Raw genomic sequence first — 21913 nt, 5'->3', positions numbered from 1 at the left:
CTCCTTTTGCTTAACAGTAGATACTATAGTTCCTCTTCTTGAAACGGGCACTGCTGCTTTGTTCATGTCTGCTGCTTGGCTGCTGTCTCTGACATGCAGGGTGTTTTTTGTTGTTCCTGCAAGTCAGCTTCTTGCAAAGATTTTGATTTAATGAGTCAGGTCTACCCATATAGTAATTACAAAGATTAACTTGGATAGATGTGAAACAGATGTATAAAACTGTTTGGACCTGGCTCCAGTGCAGCCTCTTAATCAGTGGTTTCATCCTTTCTCTGACTTAACTCCTGTTTCACAGTTTAAACTACTAATTGTAAAATTAATGACAAAAATAATACTTTCTCTCTGTTTCACTCATGGACTTTCCTAATTCTTTATCATACATCTTTGTTCCTTTGAGTGAGGACATTGCTTAAATGCTTCTGTACAAGGGAATATCACTCTCAAAACCAAAGCAAAACAAAACTGGTCTACCCAAAGGGTTGCTCTAAGGTTAACTTTATCTAGAAATATCAGCTTTTGTAGCTCACTTTATAACACATTGTTCTTACTTTTATGGAACTCAAGAGTCTTAGAGCTGTTTCCTGTGGACTTTTTGAGGAATAACTGTTTTTTCAGAGTTTTGCTGGGGAACCTGCCCCCCCCACCCCCATTTGAAGACATAAATTGTATTATGAGTGAAAAGCAAGCTGCATGCTTGTGTCTGCTAGAGCCCGTAGTGGTGCAACCCTAGACAATCATGGGTGTTTCTATTCATGAGTAGCCAACCAAATCGTGATCTGGGTATTTTGAGCCTGCCTGATCTTCTGAATCAACCTGCAGAGAAATGCACTCCATTTTGTGCTGACTTGGGACTCCGCGCAGGGCTAGCCAGTGTTGCATTTTCCACGTAGCATCTGTAAACTCTGTTGCATTTGCTGTGGGCGCTTCGCTTCGGCATTCTGAACTGCTGACCAGGACAGTAGTAATTGGGTACTCCAGGCTCTGGTTACAGAAAGCCAGATTTGCAAGGTCTTGAATAGCAAGGCTTCCTGGAAGAAAAAAAATTGCAGTTAGCGTTGATTTCTCTTTCTGAACTGCATTATTGGAGCCTCTTTATCTTTGCATCTTCCAGGTATCCACACTTGGCTGAATTCTGGCTAATCTCAGTAAAAGCACAGGTAGATCATGGGGCTTGTTTGGGGAGGGAGGAAGGAGTTTGCTAACGTAATTACCACTGAGATACTCTAGACTAAGGAACAAGAGAAGTTGAAATGCACTTGCACTTTGGTCTCAAAACAGTAAGTTTTGATTGCAAGAGGTTAGATTATACCAGGTTTTTTTAAAAGGTTCAGCCTGGATTTTCTGGAGAAAATTTACTCTGAGATTTCCTGTTTTCCTGCACGCTGGTGTATGTGAATGGCAGGGTTTGAGAGGGCAGAGTAAAGCTGAACTCTAGTTCTGCTAAAGTGGTGTCAAGATCTGTATGGGTGCAGTGTAGCTAGTGTAATTAGTAGATCATACTCTTCCAGATCCAGAAGTAAAGGCAGGGCTTCTCCTTGAAGGCCTGTGTGCACTTCCATGTGATTTGGCAGCCCATGGTATCCACTTGGTATCCAGTAGAGAACAAATGCTGGAAAATAAGCGTTCTCCAAAAGAAGGACATGCTGGGGTGACATGCTTGAAGAACAGCTGTTGCCAGTAAGTAGTTTTTCTATATCTGACTTTCTGCTGCTGTCTCAAACGATGCCCTCGCCGGCTGGCGCAGCGTGTGATCCCCGTCTGCGGACCGGCTTAACTAAAGGGTTACTACAGGCCCTGGTTTCCCTGCCCTGTGAACGCAAGCATTGATCTGAAGGGTGTAATTATAAATGCTATCGATGGCCCAGGAGGGGAGTCGCATGTTTTATCTCTGGCACAGGAATTCAGGAGTGAGTGGGAGAGACTCTTAATTTGTAACAGGTTTTATTTGCAATCTGACTTGTACACAATAAACGGGTAGTGGTGGTATTAATGAGCATCTGAAAGGAGCTTTTTTCCCTTCCTACAAGGTGGTACTTCACTGTAGAGAGGCTAAAACTGAAGAGCGGGTATGCAGGGTGTTTTGGCAGCTTTCACCTGAATCTTTAGGCACACAGTAGTTAAAAAGCAATGCTTGAATATTTGGAGAAGGATACCAATGGTTAAACCATGACAGTATGCCAGGTACAGAATGGATCGGCACATTCGTAAAAAGCAGGAGAAGAGCTTTTCCACTCCATGATGGTTGCTTACGCTGTAGTGAAAACGTGCACCATGACTATTATTTCTATACAATGGCTCTTCCTATAATTCTGTTGAGATGCGTGCAGGGAGGAGTCTGTGTTTTTGGAGCGTACAAAAATGCTTTCAACTGATACTTAGGTGCTTAAAAAAACCCTAATTTGATACTTCAAGTTTTCCTTCTAGACCAATAAAGTCTTTGAAGACTTTACTCTTGTATTCAAAAATGTTCATGGAAGTAAAGCCTGAACACATGAGACAGAAGCTAGCCCTTTGACTGTCAATACTTAAATTGAAATGTGACTCCTTTTTTTTTTCCTGCTGACCAGTTCACTTAGCCTTCCAAAAAGTACAAAAGTTTTCTTATCTCGGTTGTTTGAGGAGGTATGTACAGCAGTAGTGCTAAACTGTGGTACCTGTGTCATAGTTTCCATGCCTTAATCTTCTTAGAGAATCCATAGCCTGTCTTATTCTGAAAATTTAATGTTTTTAAAACCCTGTTTTGCAGGCTAAATCTCTCTTGAATTTTACTGGATCATAATTTTTCTAGGTAGTGTTGATGGGATTCAGCAATGTTGGTAAAAATGTGGTCCCTAGTATTCTGATCTACAGCTTTCATCATCATTTCATAGAAAAGAAAAACTTCATGAGTGACAAAGTAGGCTCTGAGCAAACAAATCTGATTTCTGTTCTGGCGAGTTAGGAAGAGATACTGTTCAGTCCAGTGCCTATTCAATTTCTTGAACATTTCACTTATTACGGTTTTAAAAAGTTGCTACATCAGAATGAGAGCCAGAGTTCTTTTTAAATGAAACATGCAACCTTTGAAAGAAATTGCAGAGTGATAGGGTACTAAAGACTTCGTTTTCTTGGACAGTGGAGGAGCCGATGCAGGACCTACAAGACAGGTAGTGTGTGGTGTCCCCACGTGCTGGCAGAGCCCTGTTGGTGCCCTTGGACGACAGCAGCTTTGCACCAAGCACACCGTACCTGTGGCTCTGGTGCCCAGCTACACACTCCGCTTCTTCTGCGGTGGCTTTTTCTTTCTGATGGAAGTGCCGTCAAAACTGGACAGAGTTTCACTTCCGAGTTTTAACTGTTTATTGCCTGCTTCCTAGGAGGTTCCCTGAACAGATGCTTTAAAAATTAATCTTTCAAAATATTCTTATAAGCATTTTAACCTTTTTTCCTTAGTGGCGTGTGCCACATAAAGCGAACTTCCCATCTTGGAGATGCAGGAGAAGGCTAAGCCGTGGATGGAGCCAGCCGCAGAGCGACAGAGAGTGGGAGCTGGAGCAGGATCTGGGGCCGTGGCGCCTGCTGCCTCCCCGGGCAGCTCGTTGCCGGCGGTCTGTTGGGTTTCAGTGGAAACTTCCACGTGCTGAATGTGGGTCAGCATGAGAGGTGGCCCTGGTCCTGCGCCGCCAGCGTCCCATGGCAGTGAAGCGGTTAAACTGCTCTTCTGGTGTCCTTGCAAGATGAAAACTATTTTAGTCCCATGACACGAGCACTATGGGAGTTTAATGCTACAGTTCATTAAAAATGGAGGCTGGCCAGAGCCTCAGAAATACGATTCGGTAGCTTAGGCTTCCCACGTCCAGAGCACGTCGGAAGGAGCGATCTCTGCTGAACTCCTCCAAAACACGGGGAGCACTCTGATGTGAGGTTGCTGCCAAGCTCATTCACATACCTGTTTGTTGGGGAAAACTTTTTGTAAAACGCAGGCTTCTTCTGTGCTGGAGGTGCCTTGTGTGCCGTCCTCCCGGCAGAGCTGAGCCAGCTTCAGATTGAGCCGGTGCAGAGCTGATGCCTGGAGGATCCTCCCCTCCCACTGAGACCTTTACCAGTCCTGTTCAGCAATTACCTCTACCAGGCAGAATAATTTTTTTTTATTTTTTTTTAAATTTATTCCCCGCCCCCCCCCCCCCCCCCAGCAGTGTTACAACTTGTGGCTTCCTGCTTGCTGCAATAGTGTCCTAACTACCAATTACCGTGGTTGTGCCATGGTGCTTGTCACGACCCGGTACGCGGTGTGTGTTGTGTGTGTTGCTTTTTGTCATCTTCCACGATGAAGAACTGTTTGTTTGTGTCCAGGCCAGATGCACGAGGAGCAGCATGGAAGTCCTGCTGTATCTGTCGAGTTTTATAGCACTGCTGAAGATACTGAAGTAGCTATTGCAGTGGTTTTCAATGGGCTTCTAATTAGAAAAGCATTGGACTAATAGGATGAGCTATAATTAGCAAGACCTGCCCTCTAGATAGCTAATCAGGGACCAGAATACAGTTGCATATCCATTCATTAAGTTTCTATATCTGCACTTTTGTAGCAATTTGTTTAACCTATTGGAACCTTTTGGGGTGCTTAAAATAGTAAAACAGAGAAGATGGACTGGGCACAATCTCCCAGCTTTTGGGACAAGATGACCTCTGAGCTTGCTGGAGTTTGGTTGAGGGGGGGACAGTTTGATCCTCGGGTGGGTGTCAGAGGGGTGACCCTTTATAGCCCTTTTCCATTGTCCAGAGAGGAGGACTAGAAGTCAGTGAGCTGTTGTCCTGCCTTCTGGACAAAAGAAAATAACTCTGCAACTTTTTGAGGAGGGAAATGACTCAGTTCTTGGTGGCTTAGCAGAAATAAGAGGCCGAGCTTCCAAGGAGTCGTCTTGGCAGCTAGTGTGCATGAATTACTGTGCTCCACCTACAGCCCAGCGCCTCTTGCCATCTGCCCCGAGAGCTGACACGACGTTGTGTCAGCGTGCACAGCCCTGTGCAAGACCCGCTGCTAAAATTGTGGCTGTCAACTGATTATTTGCTATGTGCTGTGTAAAAGCAGGCTGCGATAAGAGGCTTTTGACTTGGCATGTGCTGCTGGTGCAGGTACCTACCAATCCACTAGTATGGCAAAACTAGTTGATTTTTCTAACTGACCAGCGTGTGCTGGCTGTGGGTTTCTTCCCTTGGTGTTTCCATAGAGAGGGAGAAGGAAGGTTTGGATATCACACACTGTATGTACAGGCTCATAAAAGGATTTTTGTAAAGCATAAACAAGCATCGGCTGTCAGAACTCTTTCTGGAATAAGAAGCAGATAAAACACATGAGCATGTTCTTTTAGAATTATTTTTATATGCTGTCCTACAGGACAAAAATTTCTCTAAGAAGTTGTTTCCCCCTTCATTCTCTGCTTATGTACAAATTCATGGAAGCTTCTGCAGCAAACGGTGATGTAGTCTCAAGTGGGACCAGGAACAGGGGGACAACTGACTTCATCTGTGTTATGGGGTGTGGGTGGTGGTGTACCCCAGCAAAACCTCTGACTGTATTTAGCCAATGAATCCAGCTTGGCAATAAAACTTGCTCTGATGTCCCTTAAGTGAAAATACCAAATTGTCACTAAGTTGCTGAACTGAGCCCATGTGTGAGCATGCATGTGACTGTGGTATCACTTCCAAAGATGACTCTCTTTGTTTGCATCTCTTAATGTTCCTGCTGCTTAAGTAATATTACTTTTATGTAGGTAACATTGGACAAATACTGCCTTGTTGGCTGCATCTTACTAGTTATTAAAATGCTTGTCCAGGGGCCTGCTGGCTTGTTGGACAAATTAAAAGCAGCAAGTTTCTTTCTGAAGATGTGTCTTCAAGTGGCATTCTCCTGCACGCACACGTGGACCTGTGCTGCTTTTGTCCAAGAGGTAAAATGGGGAGGTGGCACAGTGACTGCTTTAAGACTTGCCTGGAGCAAGCTCCTGTGGTACCGGCCATTAGGACAAATGCAGGTCTTGTAGGTCTCTTCCTCCTTGAGGGAAACTGTCAGTTAGAAATGAGAACGCTGGTTCCAGCAGGTGTTTGGGTCAAACCAGAGATATCAAGAAGCAGTTGGTTTCCCCCTAGAGTGTTAATGTAAGAAGTAAAGACTAAAGAAATATGCAGTAAGAAAAGCAGTAACTTTAAAATATTTGTGTGTGCTTTTGTTTTTAATCTGAAAGCATTTGAACACAAGCCTGACTTGCAGTTCCTTTCCTTAAAATAATAGGATGCAGTCTTCTCATCTTTCACATGCGTGCCAATGTTTAAGGATGACTGTCTCATCCGCAAGCATGTTTTGGTTGAAGGTGGTGGGCATGTCACCAGGTATACTAACCAGCTTGTCTCTTCCCTCAGGATCCTTGCTGCAGACACTTTCAGCCACTTGGCCTGGTCGGGATCCCACCTGGAACCCATGAACTTCACTGACAGGTAGGAGTTGTGAATAAGATGGAGGACGAGTCTCTAATATTGCACAGAGACCCCCTCTCCCTCCGTTCAGTACTGAAAATGGGGAGGTGGGCTGGGAGGGTGGAATTGTCCTCTGGTCTTTTGCACCATCAGCTCCTGCCTTGTCCAGGAGGACAAGGAAGAGCTGTAGAGGGGCTCTGAGTTTAAACTTGGATCAGAATTCGGTTCCTGTGCCTTAACCAAAAGTGGCATTTCACTTGGCACTTAATCCACACTCCGAAGTAGGTAAATCTCCCTAGCTTACTAAGGGACAAAGAAGTTTCACTTCCTTTTAACTGGGGAGTCACAACAGCTGCACAATATTGTCGGTCTTGAACAAGAGGAGAAGCAAAAGCAAGCACACAGAAATTCCTTCCTTGAGACTTTCTATATATTTTGATCGTTTGTGCACAGAAGAAAAACTCTGAATTGAAGTGAAATTTCTGTAGATATTTTGTAGCTCTGGCAATGCTCAGTGGTGTAGCTAAAGTAAAGCTATCTTGATCAGCTGTCCTGTGTGTGATGGTGCTCACCTGTCCCACTGTATTGTCAAGTGAAGAATTTTATAAATAGCAGTTTAAGGATTTATCCTCTTCCCCCCCCCCCCCCCCGCATGTATTGCCAAGGCTCTGGTGATCAATTTTAAGCATTTCTGGTCTTCGCTTTTCTTCCAATCTCATTTTCCTGGTGTAGGTGTTGATGTCTCTGCTCATAGATTTACTCATTTGATTTACTGTGTTGTACCAGAGTCAGCTTCAGAACTAATGTTGTGCAAGCGATGAGCACTACTGATTTTTCTTTTTTTGCTATTTGTTACATAAGTTCCCAAATCTCGCAAAGTAGTGCCATCTTTCATGAGACCAAGAAGCTAAATGAAATCATAAAAACACCTTTCAGAGGTGAAGGAGTAGGCATGACAGTGAGAGTAGCAGAGAGTGTCACACTTGGACATCTTGACCATAATAATGGAAATTTCTTAATCTGCTTTCTTGTTCAGTGAGTTACCACCATAAAACACCTGAAAAACATAGCTCTGTGCAGTTGTAGAGCAGTGTGCATAAATACTATCTTATTTTGCCAATTCAACTTGTTATCAAAATAGTGCATTTTGAACCATAATTGAAACTGGTATTTAACGGGTATCCTGCACTGAGGAATCTCCGTGACTTCTTTGGTAATACAAAGCCCAGACATAGTCATTAGCAGACTTCCTGCCCAGTAGTTTTAAGACAAAAATAGATCCATAAAACTTGGGGGAGAATTCAGGTCAAAAAAATCCCTCGTGTAGTGGCTGTACCCTCTAAAAACACCTCTTCAAACCCAAAGCAGTGGACCTTAGAATTAATACAATTTTAGCGTTCTCTTTAAAAGAATTAGAATATTGATTGGTAAACAAGAAAATTCCTTAGTTGTTTTGATCTTTCTTTTGTTACCTTGTCCTTTGTATCCACTTACACCAATTCCCTCTATGATCGTACTGAGGCTGTATTAAATAATTTATATTGGGTTGAACATGAATCAAGAGCACAGCACTTCTTGGAGAGGAGTGATGCTGAAGCCAGTTTGGATGGTCTGTGTGCACAGAGAGCCTCCCTTCTCTTTAAGTTTTTAAAATGCAGAAAAAAACCCAAGGAATTGCCTGTATTATAATATGCACAGCATGTGGTGCTGGAAAAGCTGATTGTTGTTGTGACTGAGTATTTAAAGATGCTAATTTTGCTGCTCTTGCATTAAAATAAATGAACCAACCTAGATCCCTCCTCTAATAAGAAGCATACGTTAAATGGGAAGGGGGGTGGAAGAAGGGGAGAGGATCTGCTTGCAATCTATGGTGCCGTTACTTAATATTTAAATCTGTTCCCATCAAATAAAAGTTTAAATCAAGTTGTAGTCCTTTAAGTGGAAGGTTTTATTTTTGAATCAAAGTAAACACTAGATAAACAGTTTTTAATGATCAGTTAATATCTGTGAGAATCGATGTGCCTAGAGAATCCATACCTTGAAGAAAGGCAGAGTCTTTCTCGCCGAGGTGGAGTCAGACCGTGCGGTTCTGATAATAGCTGGTGTCTTTTAACAAAATGACTTTGATTTCATTCTTCTTCTTTGACTGCCTCGTGTGAGGGTGGTTGAATTCCCCCAATAAGCTCAGGGGTGGCAATGAACCAACTCCATACTGAACTGTGCAGTTCATTCCTGAAAACTACAGCTATGAATCACGATCACAGAGCATGCGAAAAACTGGCATCGCTTTGCAGAGTGAACCAGGGAATCTGTGTCATTGTGGCAGGACTGAGAAGGGAGGGTTGGGGTTTGGTTTTGTGTTTTGTTTTTTTTTTTTTGTTAGGCTGGATACTCCGAGTAGAGAATAGCGACACTAGTAAAAGGTATTTGGAAAAAAACCTGATATTTTTATGCAGTCTTTTTAGTTGCTTTATTATAATTTTTTCTAAGATCACCTCGATAGTGAACAGTTCTCTGAAGTTCTTACAAAAAAATTAGCAAATTACTAGATTGATTTTTACAGGCAGCAGCTATTTGCCATTTACACGGCTACAGGTTTAATAGAATCTGTGGCACATTGAGCTTTGTGTTAAGAATTGTGAATGCTTCTCTCTCTCTGTTACGCAGAGCACTTAGATAATTGTTAGACTCCACATTAATAAATGGAGCCAAATTGAGCCCTGATAGGGATTTTTAAGGTGAGTTGACACAAACACCGTGGAAAGCAGAAGGGTGACTCCTAGTGCAGTGGGACTTCAGCTACTGAAGTCCCGTTTCTGGCCAAATACAGGACTTCATGTTTGTGGTGCTCCAAGCTTGACTTCAGCGCCTTTCTACAAATGTTTATCTGTTCATTTTAGTAAATATTTAGTCAAACCCAGGCTGAATTGCTTCCTACTGCACTATAATGACTGCGAGCAGTTGCAACGTGGGCACGGTGTGTGTCTTAGTGCCTGGTCACTCGGATGGAAATAAAAGCGGTTTCTGCAGGGCTTGAGGTGCAGAAGGAGCTGCTGCAGGTGCTCCCCTCTGAAGCCGGCCGCTGGGAGCAGCCGTGGGGATGTCATGGCTGTTTTCAGGGCAGCGTAGGATTCTGGTACCCCACATTTTGGCTGTTTTCCTTCAGCGATTCGTTGGGCTGGTATCCCTGAAATGATGCTTTCCTGCTGGTGGACCGTTTTGCTGCTGTCCCCTGGCCAGCAGAGAACTTTCCTCTGCTGCCTCCAGACGCCCGACACTCGTGGCACGGAGGAAACTTCTGTGGGGCTCCGTCTCCTTTTAATTGCAAGTACTTAACAGTCCTGAGCAAGCTCATTTATTTTTCCCTGAATGCTTAAAGAAGGGGGGAAATAATAATAGTAGTAAAAAAGAGAAGCAGGACTGCACAGCCGGGAGGTGCTGTGGTGGCCGGCTGGCGTGAGCACATGCAGCTGAGCAGCGTGGGAGCCCGGCGAGGGAAGGGTTAAGGGCTGCCATTTTGTTATGTAACACCCTTAATGGACATATCAGTGAATGGCACCAAAATGGCAGGGCTTAACCCTTGGTGGGCTGCAGTGCTCAGCCAGCCAGGGGCTGGGAGCCTCTCCCCACTGGGAGCAGCGAGTGGGCTGCAGAGCAGGTACCCTCCTCTTGTCCCTTCTGCTGAAGGAGGCTTCAGCACTTGCAGTTCTTCTTCTTTTTAGGTCTCGTGGTGTGGAAATAATGGCTGAGATAGCAAAATGATCAACCCACCTCTGGCTGCTGTCATGCTTTTTGTTGCCTTCACCAGGGAAGGGATGGATTTTTGGTTGCCCAGTTGAATTCAGGTGCAGGATGAATATTTTTTTTTTTCCCCAACCTACAAAATAACCAGTGTTCTTGTCCTACTGCTGTTGCATTAGTTTAGTCTTTAAAAAAATGAAATCTAGTTCTTACTTTGGTTTTCTAAAGTTTATTTTTCTAAACATCTACGTGATAAGGTCATGAACTTCTGTGTGTGTGCATGTGTATGCACGTTTATATGCATGCACACATGAATACACAGGCGCACACACACACGTAAAAATTTTAATGACTTTTTCCAGGACATCTCACTTACGGCTTCGTGATCAGTGTATACATAGGAAAAAAACCCACTTACATCATAACAAGAAAATAAGCTCAGTTGAAACAGTGGCTTCTCATTGAAACTTTTTACATCCTGCTATGAGAAACTAATTTCTAGGCATTGTGGGCAGGGTGTGTGCATGATCCAAGGTGACTGCATGGGCTGTGCTTGCAGGAGGCCTGTCTGGTGTGCACATCAAATCCGTGCTGGGTGCGAATGACTGTTCAGAGTCAGTAAGTTTTTGATCAACTACATTTAGAAAATACGCACTGAGGGGCATTGAATGTGTCTTAACCTCCCTGTTTCCTTCTCTGTAACCTTGTCCTTTTTGGTTTTTTTTTTCCCTCTTTTGCTGTAAAAGTTTCCAGATCGTGCTGGGGAAGAAGGCTGTTGATACTTGCTTTTGGCTTCCAAAAAGAGCAAGTATTGCATAGCTGGATGGGTTAGTGTGCGGCTGCAGTGGGATTCGAGCCTGTTTGCAGATGATCTGCACTGAACCCGTATCTGCTGCTGGCACTCGCCAGCACTGCTGATGACTCTAGCATAGTGTTGGGATGTAATTTTAACTTCAGTCCTTTTAACTTCAAACCACCAAGTTGTGCTAAACAGTGAAAAGTCAGCAGAACTACTTCTCTGTGAAGGAATTGCTTGGAGTTTGTATGAGGAAGTTGTAAATCACAAACGGGAGAGGAGGTGATATAGATAACTCTGAATGTGATGTGGGGAAAAGTGGAAGTGTACATTACAAACAGCAAGCAAAGTGTGCTTTTGTTTTTTTATTGTTGTTTTGTCTTTGTGTACCATGTTGGTGTTCTCTCTGTGCTTGTGCATCCAACCTGTTCCGGCTGCTGCCCCAGTTGCCTGTTCGTGCCCTGGTCAGGCAGCAGTCGGGTGAACTGGGCATGGCTTCTGCAGCTGCTTGGGTTTATTCTGGACTGGACCGCACATCTGGAAAAATCAGCATAAAGTAATTCATTTCCCAAGTCTTAAACTGGAACTTTGTGAGTTTTTTCCTCTTCTGTAACTTTCCCCTGCAGCAGCAAAAGCAAGCAAGAGCAGGTGATTGCTTCAGCACCCCCAGCCCTTTGCAAGGGATTGGGTGGTATGTCACGGTGTCCTACGCATCCCTGCTGGAAAAAACACTGTCTGAGTTAAACCAGGTTTGTCGTCTTGGTCTTGCTGCTCTGCTCTTTGGAGGGAGGAGGGGTTTGGAAAACGGCAAGAGAGCTCTCTTGACCCTTTTCCCAATGGAAAGCATCAGGTGGCATCACAAGCATACACGATGTTTACCAGACTAGCATAAATAGGTGGTGAACTCAGGAGGTTTGGGGTTTTTCCTGTTGTCAGTGCACTCAGAGGGCGCTGGAGCTGCATGGAGGAGTTTTTGGCAAGGCTTCAGGGTGACCAATGTAATGGCCTGCAGTCCGAGGAGTTTACTGCATTTTATATGGTATACTAAACTGCCTTTTGAATTGATCGTAGTAGTTAATCTGTTACAGTGATAGCACTTACCACTGAGTATTTGCCGCTTCGGTCCCGAGCGTTCTGCCCCAAGCTATGCCATTCCTTGTAATAAAAAGCAGAACCTTCCATAAAACTTAAAAATTACTGTGTAATCCTTACTTTCTCTTCCTTCTTTCAAATAAAAGGTATAGTCAAGTTGAACCAAAGCTGTTTACTGTTCACGTTGATTGGTTCCTTTTGCTGTTGACAGTGGGAAAGAAGAAGTGGGGATTTGGGGAGTAGCTTCCGAAGTTATAGGTTATCCTGGAAACAGCCTGAATGTTCTGAAACATCTAGCTGATTTATTCTCGTCTAGTGGAACCCACTGGTGAAGGGGTGATCTCAATAAATCCAGCAGACTTAAGGGCTGGTCACACAGCGTACTGGTAAGGTGCTGTTTAATAGTGCTGGGAAGCTCTCATGTGAGGACCAGCATGCCATCCCTGGGTGCTGGGGATTGCCAGATTTGCCATCAGGAGAGAGCCTTCTTCCCACGTGGGTTTGGGTTTCTCTTACCTCCTCCTGTCACGCACGGAGCTGCTCACGTCCTCTCCGTGAATGAGGACACCATCCCTGCTGGTGCAGGTCTCTGCAGGTACCCTCTTCCTCCTCCTCTCTTCCAGGGCACCCATCTGGTTTTAACCTTTTCCTACAGACCTTGAGTTTAGGCTGCTTTGGGAAGTGTTTTCTAGTCTGCTGTGTGAAACTGATCCTGCCAGGGACTCACCTAAACTGTGCACTTACTTCTGGATGCCCTCTGACTTGCAGGAGATAGGGCCCAGTAACCCAGGTGATTCCCATAAAAGACTCTGATGTTACCAGTTTTCATCTTTTCCCCTGAAAAGAGAGGCAGAATAGGCTTTTTAAAGAAATCCTTCTCATTATGTTCCTCCCCTTCTCTCGGTGTCACGTTAATTTGCCTTTATTTCTCTCTGCATCTGGATCCATGTTAGCAAATTATTTTCCAGTACTATTTCCTGAAGGGGTTAAAACTATTTTAGGGAGCTTGGTTTTAGGGCTCATCTACAATAAATATGATTTAATCACTGTTGTGGTAGGGGAACTGTGCAACTAGATCTCTCTATTACAGTGAGCCTGCGCTTGCAATTTTCAGATTTAGCTGTAAAAATCTTAGTGCAATCTCATCCAAAGGTCTTTCCAGTAACGTAGATCTTCACAACACACTGTTTCGGTTGTGCTACAGATACTCTTCTCTCTAGCAATCGCTGTCCCCAGTTGCTGCTTTCCAGCCTACATCGTTGTGACAAGACGCTGTGAATTTTTAACAAAAACTTGGACTGAATTGTGATTTGCAGAAAAGTTGTTGTAGCAGCAGCACTGTTCCTCGAAGGAAAACCGAGATGTCGCTTTCTGACTGCGTGAGTAGGGAATGCACAGGGAAGCTGAGGCCATTTCCAAGTAAAGTTTGTTGCTAGTGTCTGATAAGGGGACGATGGTGGCGTTACAAGGAGAAATGGCTGCTGCTAGTTCGTAAAGGAACTGCAGGGTGCAAGACGCGATGTCCTTGAGAATTTGTAATAGGAGAGGGTTTTGTTGGAAAGGGACATTGTGCATTTTCATCAAGGTTGTTAATCTGTTCAGTCTGACCTTTGTAAGGAGTCTGCGTGCAAAGGGTTTGCCCCTGGAAATGCTCTGAGTGGGGTACTTAGTGCCTGCCTGCCTCCATCACTCCAAGATGAGCTGTCTTGGTTAGCTAGAAAACAGCTGCTTCGTGAAGTATTCAGTATGCATAACCCGTTTCTACGTTAAGATTTTGACTGCATTAATTTTTAAGATAAAACTTAGTGTTGATACGAGATTTAGATCATTTCCACTGCTTGTGATGTTTATTCAGGTAAGCGAGATTCCACCATGAGTGCGCAGAGTTCTGCCTGGCAGCTCTGTGTGTGGTGTATGAAATATCCCAGTACATCTGAAGATACTGCCTTTCCCTATCCCAATCAAAACTGGGAAAAACGAAGGAGCAGAAATACAGTGTCATGTAAATGTTCTTAAAGTTTGGAGCCTGAGTGCCTGAAGTGCTGCTGTAGCTCTTGGATCAGCACAGGCTGCTGGAGTTGCTGCTTCTCATCACTGCGAGGTTGGAGAATATGAAGATACTGAAAATAAACCCAGATCAGGGTTTAAGGAGGTTTCCTACTGACTAAGCAGTCTTGCTTCAAGAAAGTCATTGTGATTAATAGCGCATCTCTGTATACGTAAGCTGGGCGATTGCTGGCCGGTCTTTTGTTTTAGCCCTGGGTTCAGATGCGTTTGCACCAAGTTAATAGGAATAAGATTTGCGATTCCTGGTCAGGCTGCCTGATCGGCTCGTTCAGGGGGAGAAGCAGTTGACATGCTGCCGTATTGTCAGCAGAGATACTTAAACTGAGGTACTATTGCAGTTAAAAGCTGCGCTTTCAGAGGGCTGTCTGAGGCAGAGTGGGGTTTGGAAAAGGCTGCTGCCTGTCAGCTGGGGTGCACTGAGCTGCGCCGAAAATCTCCGTGCTGCTGGCTGCCTGCCTGGGCGGCGCGCTGTTTACTTGCTTTCATAAATACCAAAATTAACTTAGCCTTTCTGAAAAACACACCTTTCTTCCATTATTGTAAGTTCAAGTGTGGTCACACTGTAAATGCAGATCAGCCGAGGGGAGGCACTTTGTGTATTGACTATGATTTTAATCCCCCCCCCCCCCTTAAAAAAAAAAACCACCATAGATTTCATTGAACACCATGTAAAGAAACTTGTGGTCACTTGCGTGGGGCTTACGCTATCAAAATGGCAATATCACATACTGCTTATGTGACATTGTTGAATAACGGGGTGGTGGGGGGTGAGCAGAGGTTACTTATGTTGCATAATTATGTTAATCTCTCACTGCTAAAAACATTTCAAAGACTTTGTTCAACTATTGTGTGTTGGCCTTACTCTTGAAATCCATTTTAAAAGGAGGAGGAAAAAAAAAAAAAGCTGGGATGGGAGGAACACTTAAAATTAATTAATTAATTGAAAAGATGAAGGGTGTGTGTGTGGTGTGTCTCTCTCCCTCTTCCCCCATGCCACCCCCTCGGTGCCTGGTGTCCCCAAGCTCCCGGAGGGGACCAGCGGGTGCCCGAGGAGGCGGAGGAGGGATGCTCCGGGGTGCCTGGCCGGCGGCAGGGTTAGCCCCGCTGCGGGTTGCCTGCCGCCGGCTCAGACTGGTTTCTGGAAAGTGCTTTGTCTCGCAGGCTGCATCCTGGGAAGGGTCATGTGGAGCCCAGTGATGTCATGGGATCAAAGCCTGACTCAGCTCCGCGTCTGATGGATGGGTGTCCGCAGGTACTGAAGTGCGGGCTGAGATGTCAGAGCCCACCAGGAGCAAAACTTCCTGCGCCTCTGGCAGGCGAGGAGTTAAGCCTGGTTCCCCTGAGCCCAGCGCTTCCTCTGCCGCCTGGAAAAGCCTGGCTCCTTCGCCAGGAGGGGAGAAAGTCTCAACTTGAGTATTACAATGGCAGTGCCTTAGCGCCTGGCGGCAGGCTGTCAAGAAATATGGAAGCCTCTCTTCACGCAGGGTGTGGTGGTCTTTTTCCCCATAGTGTCTGATTCCCGAAACTTGCAGTCAGGCTTAGGTCCTCAGAAAGACATGGCAGCAGTCCCAGGGAGATCCTAATCTAGAATTTAGTAATTGCATTTATTTGCATGGGAGGCAAATACATACATTCTTCCTGCCTTTTGGTAAAGAGCCAAACTTTTTTCGTCGTGGGGGTTTGTATATTCTCCTGTGCTCTAATGCAGGGGTTTTTGGTGGTGGTTTTTTTTTTCTCCTTGGTGATTCTAGTTTATGCTTAGTGAGGTTTGTGTGTGTGTTCTTGTTTTGGTTTGGTTTTTTGTTTGTTTTTGTGTAACATAAAAAGGTGTAAGTACAGTGATGCCGGGTGCTTAATAGCTTCAGACTGAGATGTATTTTGAAGATAGGGTAAGTGAGCATACTGGCAAAACTTTTATTGCTCTTTCTGAACTTCTTTTGCAGTAACCGCTGTACTTTGCCCTGTTTTGAAATTAAGGTGTTTTGTCCAACTTACTTTTTTTCCAGTGTACTTAACTCGTTTGTGTCTCCTCTCTCCCCAGAGCCTCACAATGACAGAGGAAGCATGCAGGACACGAAGTCAGAAACGAGCATTAGAACGTGAGATAACGCATAACGATGTGGACAGTAAAAAAATAAAAATGGAGAAAGGACTATTAGGAACAGATATAAATGCTGAAGGTGACATGAAAATAAAAACAGATCCTGGAGCTGGAAAAGTGCAAGGATTATTAAAAAGTGGAGAGGTGAAAGCAACCATTAAAGTGGAGGTTCAGACGGGAGATGAGCCTGTGGACATGAGCACCTCCAAAAGGTGAGTTACGACCTACGTGCTGCAGTTGCACTGTAACATTTGGGATACCAGCACAGTAAAATGTGGTTAGATGGCACTAAGGAGTTGTTCTCTGCATCTTCAAGGTAGAGAGAATTAAAATTTTACATGTCTGTTGCAGCTCTGGCTCTTCACGTGATATTCAACAGCTACTTCTGTATAACTTCCTTACTGATTTTTCTTCCACAAGCTTTGACAGCAGTGGCAGCTGTGATGAGCAGCTGAGTAAAGAAATACAGTCTTGAATAGAAAAACGTACTAGTTACAAAGAGGATGCGCTTTGAGCTACTGATTGAGATTTATGTGAGGAAGAGTGGTTTGGGTTTTTTTTTAATTGAGCTGTGATATAGGAAAAATAATAGATTATAATTGTCTAAACAGAGGAGTTTTAATTGCAACTTGATTCTTCCTGACAGAGCAGTTTGTACAGATAAGTCTGACTTCCTTTTCGAAGTAACTTGTGGATTTTGACACTAGAAGTGTTATGAAAAGACACCACCTGTCTGCAGCAATTCTCTGTAGGACAAGTTCTTAATACTTTTTTGAAAGTCCAGCCTTCTTAAGATGTCTGAAATTTGACATCTGAAAGCATGAATTCAAAGGTCCCTATCACTTTGGAGATTTTTATTCCTACAAAAATGTAAAGCTTTTCCTTTGACTTGTATATGAGATACACACATGAATCGGGTGGTTCTGACATACAGATTTATGGGCATCACTTTAAAGCCAGATTCCAAATCTTCTACCGTATTTCTAACCACAGATTCTGGCTGTACCAGCATAAAAATTATGTGGCCCTGATGTTGGCCCTTCAAGGTCTTGCTTTTTTCTTAATAGTGCAGTAAGATGCAATAGATTGAGCAGGAAGTCTAGAAGCCTCATTTATTCCTGGTTCTAACACCAGCCGATTCTGGAGTGGTAATACATAAGAACTGAGACCTGCCTGTCTGTGCAAAATGGCTTAAACAGCTCTTGGAGTAGTAAATCTGTGTTCGCTTGGATGTCAGGTATTACAGCAGTGCAGATTTGAGGTGTGAAACTGAAAACATGAGATCCTTATCACCTGCGCAGGAATTATTGGGAGGAGGGGTGCTTATGGGTGCTACTAAGCAAATGGATATCTTTGATGTTTAATGGCAATTCATTTGTAAACTTTTCCCAACTTTTGATGCTTTTTTTTTTTTAAGAAAAACTTAGACTGCAAGAGCCTGATTACTTTATCCAAATACTGCTTTAGTATATGTAAAACAAGACCTCTTCCATCAGTGTGATTGAGGGAAGGTGATAGTTTTCAGCTTTCTCCATAAACCGTCTGCCAAAGGGAGAATTATCTAAGTTGCTCAATTTGATATTTAGGAGGTACTTATGTCTTGCACAGAAGCAGTTAATTGGGGTAATGGATGACTTTCATGTCAAGCAGTTGTATTGTGCTGACTAGGTGTAAATCTCTAAAGGTGTCTTTCGGTGTAATCGCTGCCTGCTAATTAACACAGGTATGCGTGCTCTTTTTTTGAAGAATATCTAAAAAGATTGCTCATACCAAAAATTGAATAAATTAGAATCAGGTATTCTAACTCTTTTGTTGCAGTACTTGCCCCCACATGCATGTGCTCTCTGTGAATTTATAGTATTTTTGAAATGTGTGCCAGTGTTTCTGCTCTGATGGTGTCCGTTTCTGTTGCAAGACGCACAAACAGGATGATGAACAAGGGGGCTGTACACTTAACTTCCAGAGAGCATCTGGAACAATAACACCTATTTACATGAGATGAGAGAACATCCTCTCTCCGTACAGCGTTCTTATTTCAGGTGGTAATATGATATTGTTGTATTCAGTTTCGGCAAGGAGGGAGAAGCGGCTTCCCCGTACAAAAAAGATGCTTGCATAAGGAGGCAGTCTGATATCAAGTCTGCTGAAGTCTGTCATAATTATAATTAAGAATTTCATGAGGCTTTGGATAAGCTCTTTGGATACTGTTTGTAAGCTGGAACACCTTTAATAACACGTGTTTGTATAAAACTCTTAATAGAGAGGAATTAAACCTTGGGTCATCTCAAATGACAAAAATGAGCCTGAATGATTCTGCAAACTTCTGGAAGTAAGGCAGCAGCTTCCCAGGCTCTGGGGCTCTGCTCCTGCGTTATGGCGGTGCCCGTGGTCCATGCGTGGCTCCGCTCCCGGAGCATAAACGTGGCGCTGAGCAGCTGACCAGCCTCAAGATGCAAATATGTCCAAGCAAATGCAATCTGAGTCTGGAGATGCCTGTGATACAGAAGCAGCTTGTCTCTGGATGAGTCTGATCCCTTGCATGTATAAGAATACAATCGGCATTTGTAGGGAAGGTGGATCTTAATTTCATAAGGATAATTTTTTTTTTATTAAGTGTAGGACTTACCTTTCCAGACCTTTGATCTCTAGAGGAATTTAGCTCGCAGCTTTCATAAGACCTGTGTCTTTAAAGCAGTAGAGCTGATTTTCTGAGGAGATGAAAAAAGAGCTGTTGCTTAAAATGACTGAACTGCTACAAACTTTTTTGGTAAAATTCATGCTTAGTGATGTGTGGTGTTTTGGCTTTTAAACTTCCTTAATGCTTTTAGAATTGAAAACATAATATTTTCCTTGGAAAAGGTGGCCCAGCAATAATCACAGTTTAGCTGACATAAAGCTGAATGAATGGATTATCTTTCTGAAATCAGTTGATTTTCAAGATTTGAAATACAAACCTGGCAATATCTCTGCGTTAAACTTAAAAATATATTTCCTTTAATATTTTTTTTCCTAAACCTTGAAGTTAAATTTAAAAATAGGATCTGGTTTGAGCACATTTTCTGATGCCAGAAGAAACAGGAGAAAGTCTGTAGTGGTAGAAGTCGTCTTTGATGAGAGGTCACACAAGGCCAAACCAAAATCTTGCTCCTCTGCCTGGCATTTTTGCAGCACTAGGAGCTAGCTACACTGGTGTGTAATTATCCTAGACCTACTGCGGAGAGGGAATGGGAGGAAGGAGAGTCCTCCCCCCTTGATAAGGACATGTCTCGTTTGCGGTGGGATGGTAAAATAGTGTAACATAAATCGCTTTGCTTGCGAGTACCCTGATTTACATGAATATGGGTGCTGGAGGGAAAGAACATTTGTCAGACCTGGTTGAATCCTGACATCTTACTGTGCTTTCAAGCTTTGCTTTCCCTTTCCTCTGTTCTTCATCTCTCCTCATTTCTTTCCATCCCCTTAAATGCATGAGTTTCCTACCACGTTTGCCCTGCATTGAGCATCAGTTGCTTCCAGCTGAGGCTGGGGCTTTCTCCTGGAGCCGTTCTTGGATCATACCGCCTGCTGCATCACGTTGCATTTACTGTACTCCAGATGCAGCTCCCTTCATCTATGGTATATGTTCTGACCATCTTCCAGGTTGTTTTTTTTCTAGTACTATTTCTTGAATCATACAAGATGAACTAGTTGCATACACAGTACTGGTTAAGCTCATGATTTCTGGTGTACTCACAGTTAAGGTTTGGCAGAGACCACAAGTGATCTTTCTGGACACAAGTCGTGTAACTGGCTGTCTAGATGGTAGCTGCAGTCCTCAGACAGGTCTACGAGGACAAATTGTCCTCTCTTCTGGACCAAAAGTGTCAGGATCCTTCAGGAACAGCATACTGTTATCCCAATTGTAGGAAAACCTTGCTCATAGAGGTGTGGGGTGTTTACGGGCAAGGATACTACTTGACCCTGTAAGCAGCTGTGTTGTGCTTGGTTGTTGCACTGTGCTATCTTAAATCCTCAAAATTATAGTAACTCTCCAAATAGATAACCTCAAAATATGTTTCACTTCAGAATTCCAAAAAGCAAGGCTTCTCAGTCATACCAGGAAAGCGAGTGAGAGAGAGAAAATGGTTTTGTCACAGCACACAAGTGTGATGGCAATGGTAAGGGTGAGACCGTTAATAAAACACAAATAAAAGAGTTGGCTTCTATCTATCTATCCCCGGTTCTTACTTGTTCATCCCAAGATTGCTATCAAGACTGTGTCGTTTGTAAAGCAAACTGGAAAACTTTTTAGGCAGTTGAACATCTTGCAATTTTTCCTGTCTTTTCTCTATTTGCCAAGAGTGATAAACTAGCATATTGTGGCTTGATCAAAAACAGTTTAAGGCTGGCTGATAAACGAAATTATTCCTACAGATTTTGTATCATTTGGGGTCTTTTTAAAAAAAAAAACAAAAAAACCAAAAAAAACACCACCACCAAACAAACAAAAAGCCCTGCATTCCAAACCACTATATGTATTGTGTCATCTTCTCACATTAAGCTACAGAGTCTGAATTTTCCTTCCAATTGAAATAAAAGTCTGGATAAGCCAAAAAGTCTATATTTGATACGTTTGGTTTATTTTCCACAAAAATTGCTTGCACCCATCTATTGTCTCCTGATGTGTGGTATGCGCAAGTATCAAATATACCCACAGCTTTAAGATCTTGCTTCTTGAAATTACAAGTGAGCTGGCCTGACTTAAGCCACTGCTTGTTTGCTTAAATGAAAACTGCCAGGAAGGATGAGTGTGAAGAGTTTGTAGGCATCCCTATAGTTAGTGCTCTCAGACAGATAATCTATCTGAACTCCATAGTTCCTTTAATTTTAGGTCTTGCTGATTATGATTTGTGTGCTTGACAAATACTGCACTGCTCTGGAACCCCAGAATCAACATATTCTCCTTTTGTTACACAGGATAATTAAAAATAACATCTAATAGAAATTGTTCTGAAATTGTATGAAAGTTGGCCTAATGGCTGTGCTCTGCATGTTCGTGTTAGGGTTTTGATGCTAAATTTTGGTGCTTTGAAGGATTTTAGGTTGGTTTGGGTTTTTTTGTTTTGTTGGTTTGTTTTTGTTTTGTTTTGTTTTAATCTGGCCAAATCACATTGAAACCTTACTAAATGAATGGATTTGACTTTGAAATTCTAACATGTTCCAAAGCACATCAGAATGCAGCCTGTGTTGGCTGCCCAAACTCTCCACTTTACTGGAATTTACTGGGAACAGCTTTCACAGCAGCACCAGTGAAGAGCAACAGGCTCCTCTCTTGCCGCTAGTAAGCATGGAAATATGGCACAGCCCCATACTCTAGATCTCATTTTCAGCTTATGTACGTTGTGTCTATGCCTCCTGGTATGTGTTGTACTAAAGGATATTGTGACAAAATTGATGCCAAAGTTTCTTGGGGAATTCTAATGTTTTATTTTAAATGCAGACATAGTTTGATTAAGGTTTCCTTCTTTTATGTTCAGAGGAAGGGATGAAGTTTGTTTTGCTTCAGTTTTGCACCGCAGTCACTAGATCCATTGCAACTTCTTTGATTCATGTAGATAAAACATCTCCAGGAAAAAAAAAAATTCCCCACTGCATTGCTTTTTCTTTCCTTGTTTGTCTTCCGTCCT

General features: G+C 43.2%; 1 protein-coding gene across 5 annotated transcripts in view; it reads left to right on the top strand.

Moving 5' to 3' along the window:
- GATAD2A (GATA zinc finger domain containing 2A) overlaps positions 1–21913 on the top strand; it is a 68228-nt gene that overhangs the window by 26541 nt on the left and 19774 nt on the right. For 3 of the 5 annotated variants that reach the window (XM_075037835.1, XM_075037832.1, XM_075037833.1), the window contains exons 2-3: positions 6397–6471; positions 16188–16459. In XM_075037835.1, coding sequence (XP_074893936.1) covers positions 16197–16459 — 263 coding nt within the window. In that variant the 5' untranslated portion in view covers positions 6397–6471; positions 16188–16196. Of the gene's footprint in view, positions 1–6396; positions 6472–16187; positions 16460–21913 lie in introns of those variants that run through there. The other 2 variants (XM_075037834.1, XM_075037836.1) reach the window with 1 other exon arrangement.

This window comes from Buteo buteo, chromosome 10, assembly GCF_964188355.1.
Source record: "Buteo buteo chromosome 10, bButBut1.hap1.1, whole genome shotgun sequence".
In the NCBI taxonomy this organism is placed as follows: Eukaryota; Metazoa; Chordata; class Aves; order Accipitriformes; family Accipitridae; genus Buteo; species Buteo buteo.
Note: the sequence above shows the minus strand (reverse complement) of the source record. Positions and strands in the feature narration are given on the sequence as shown.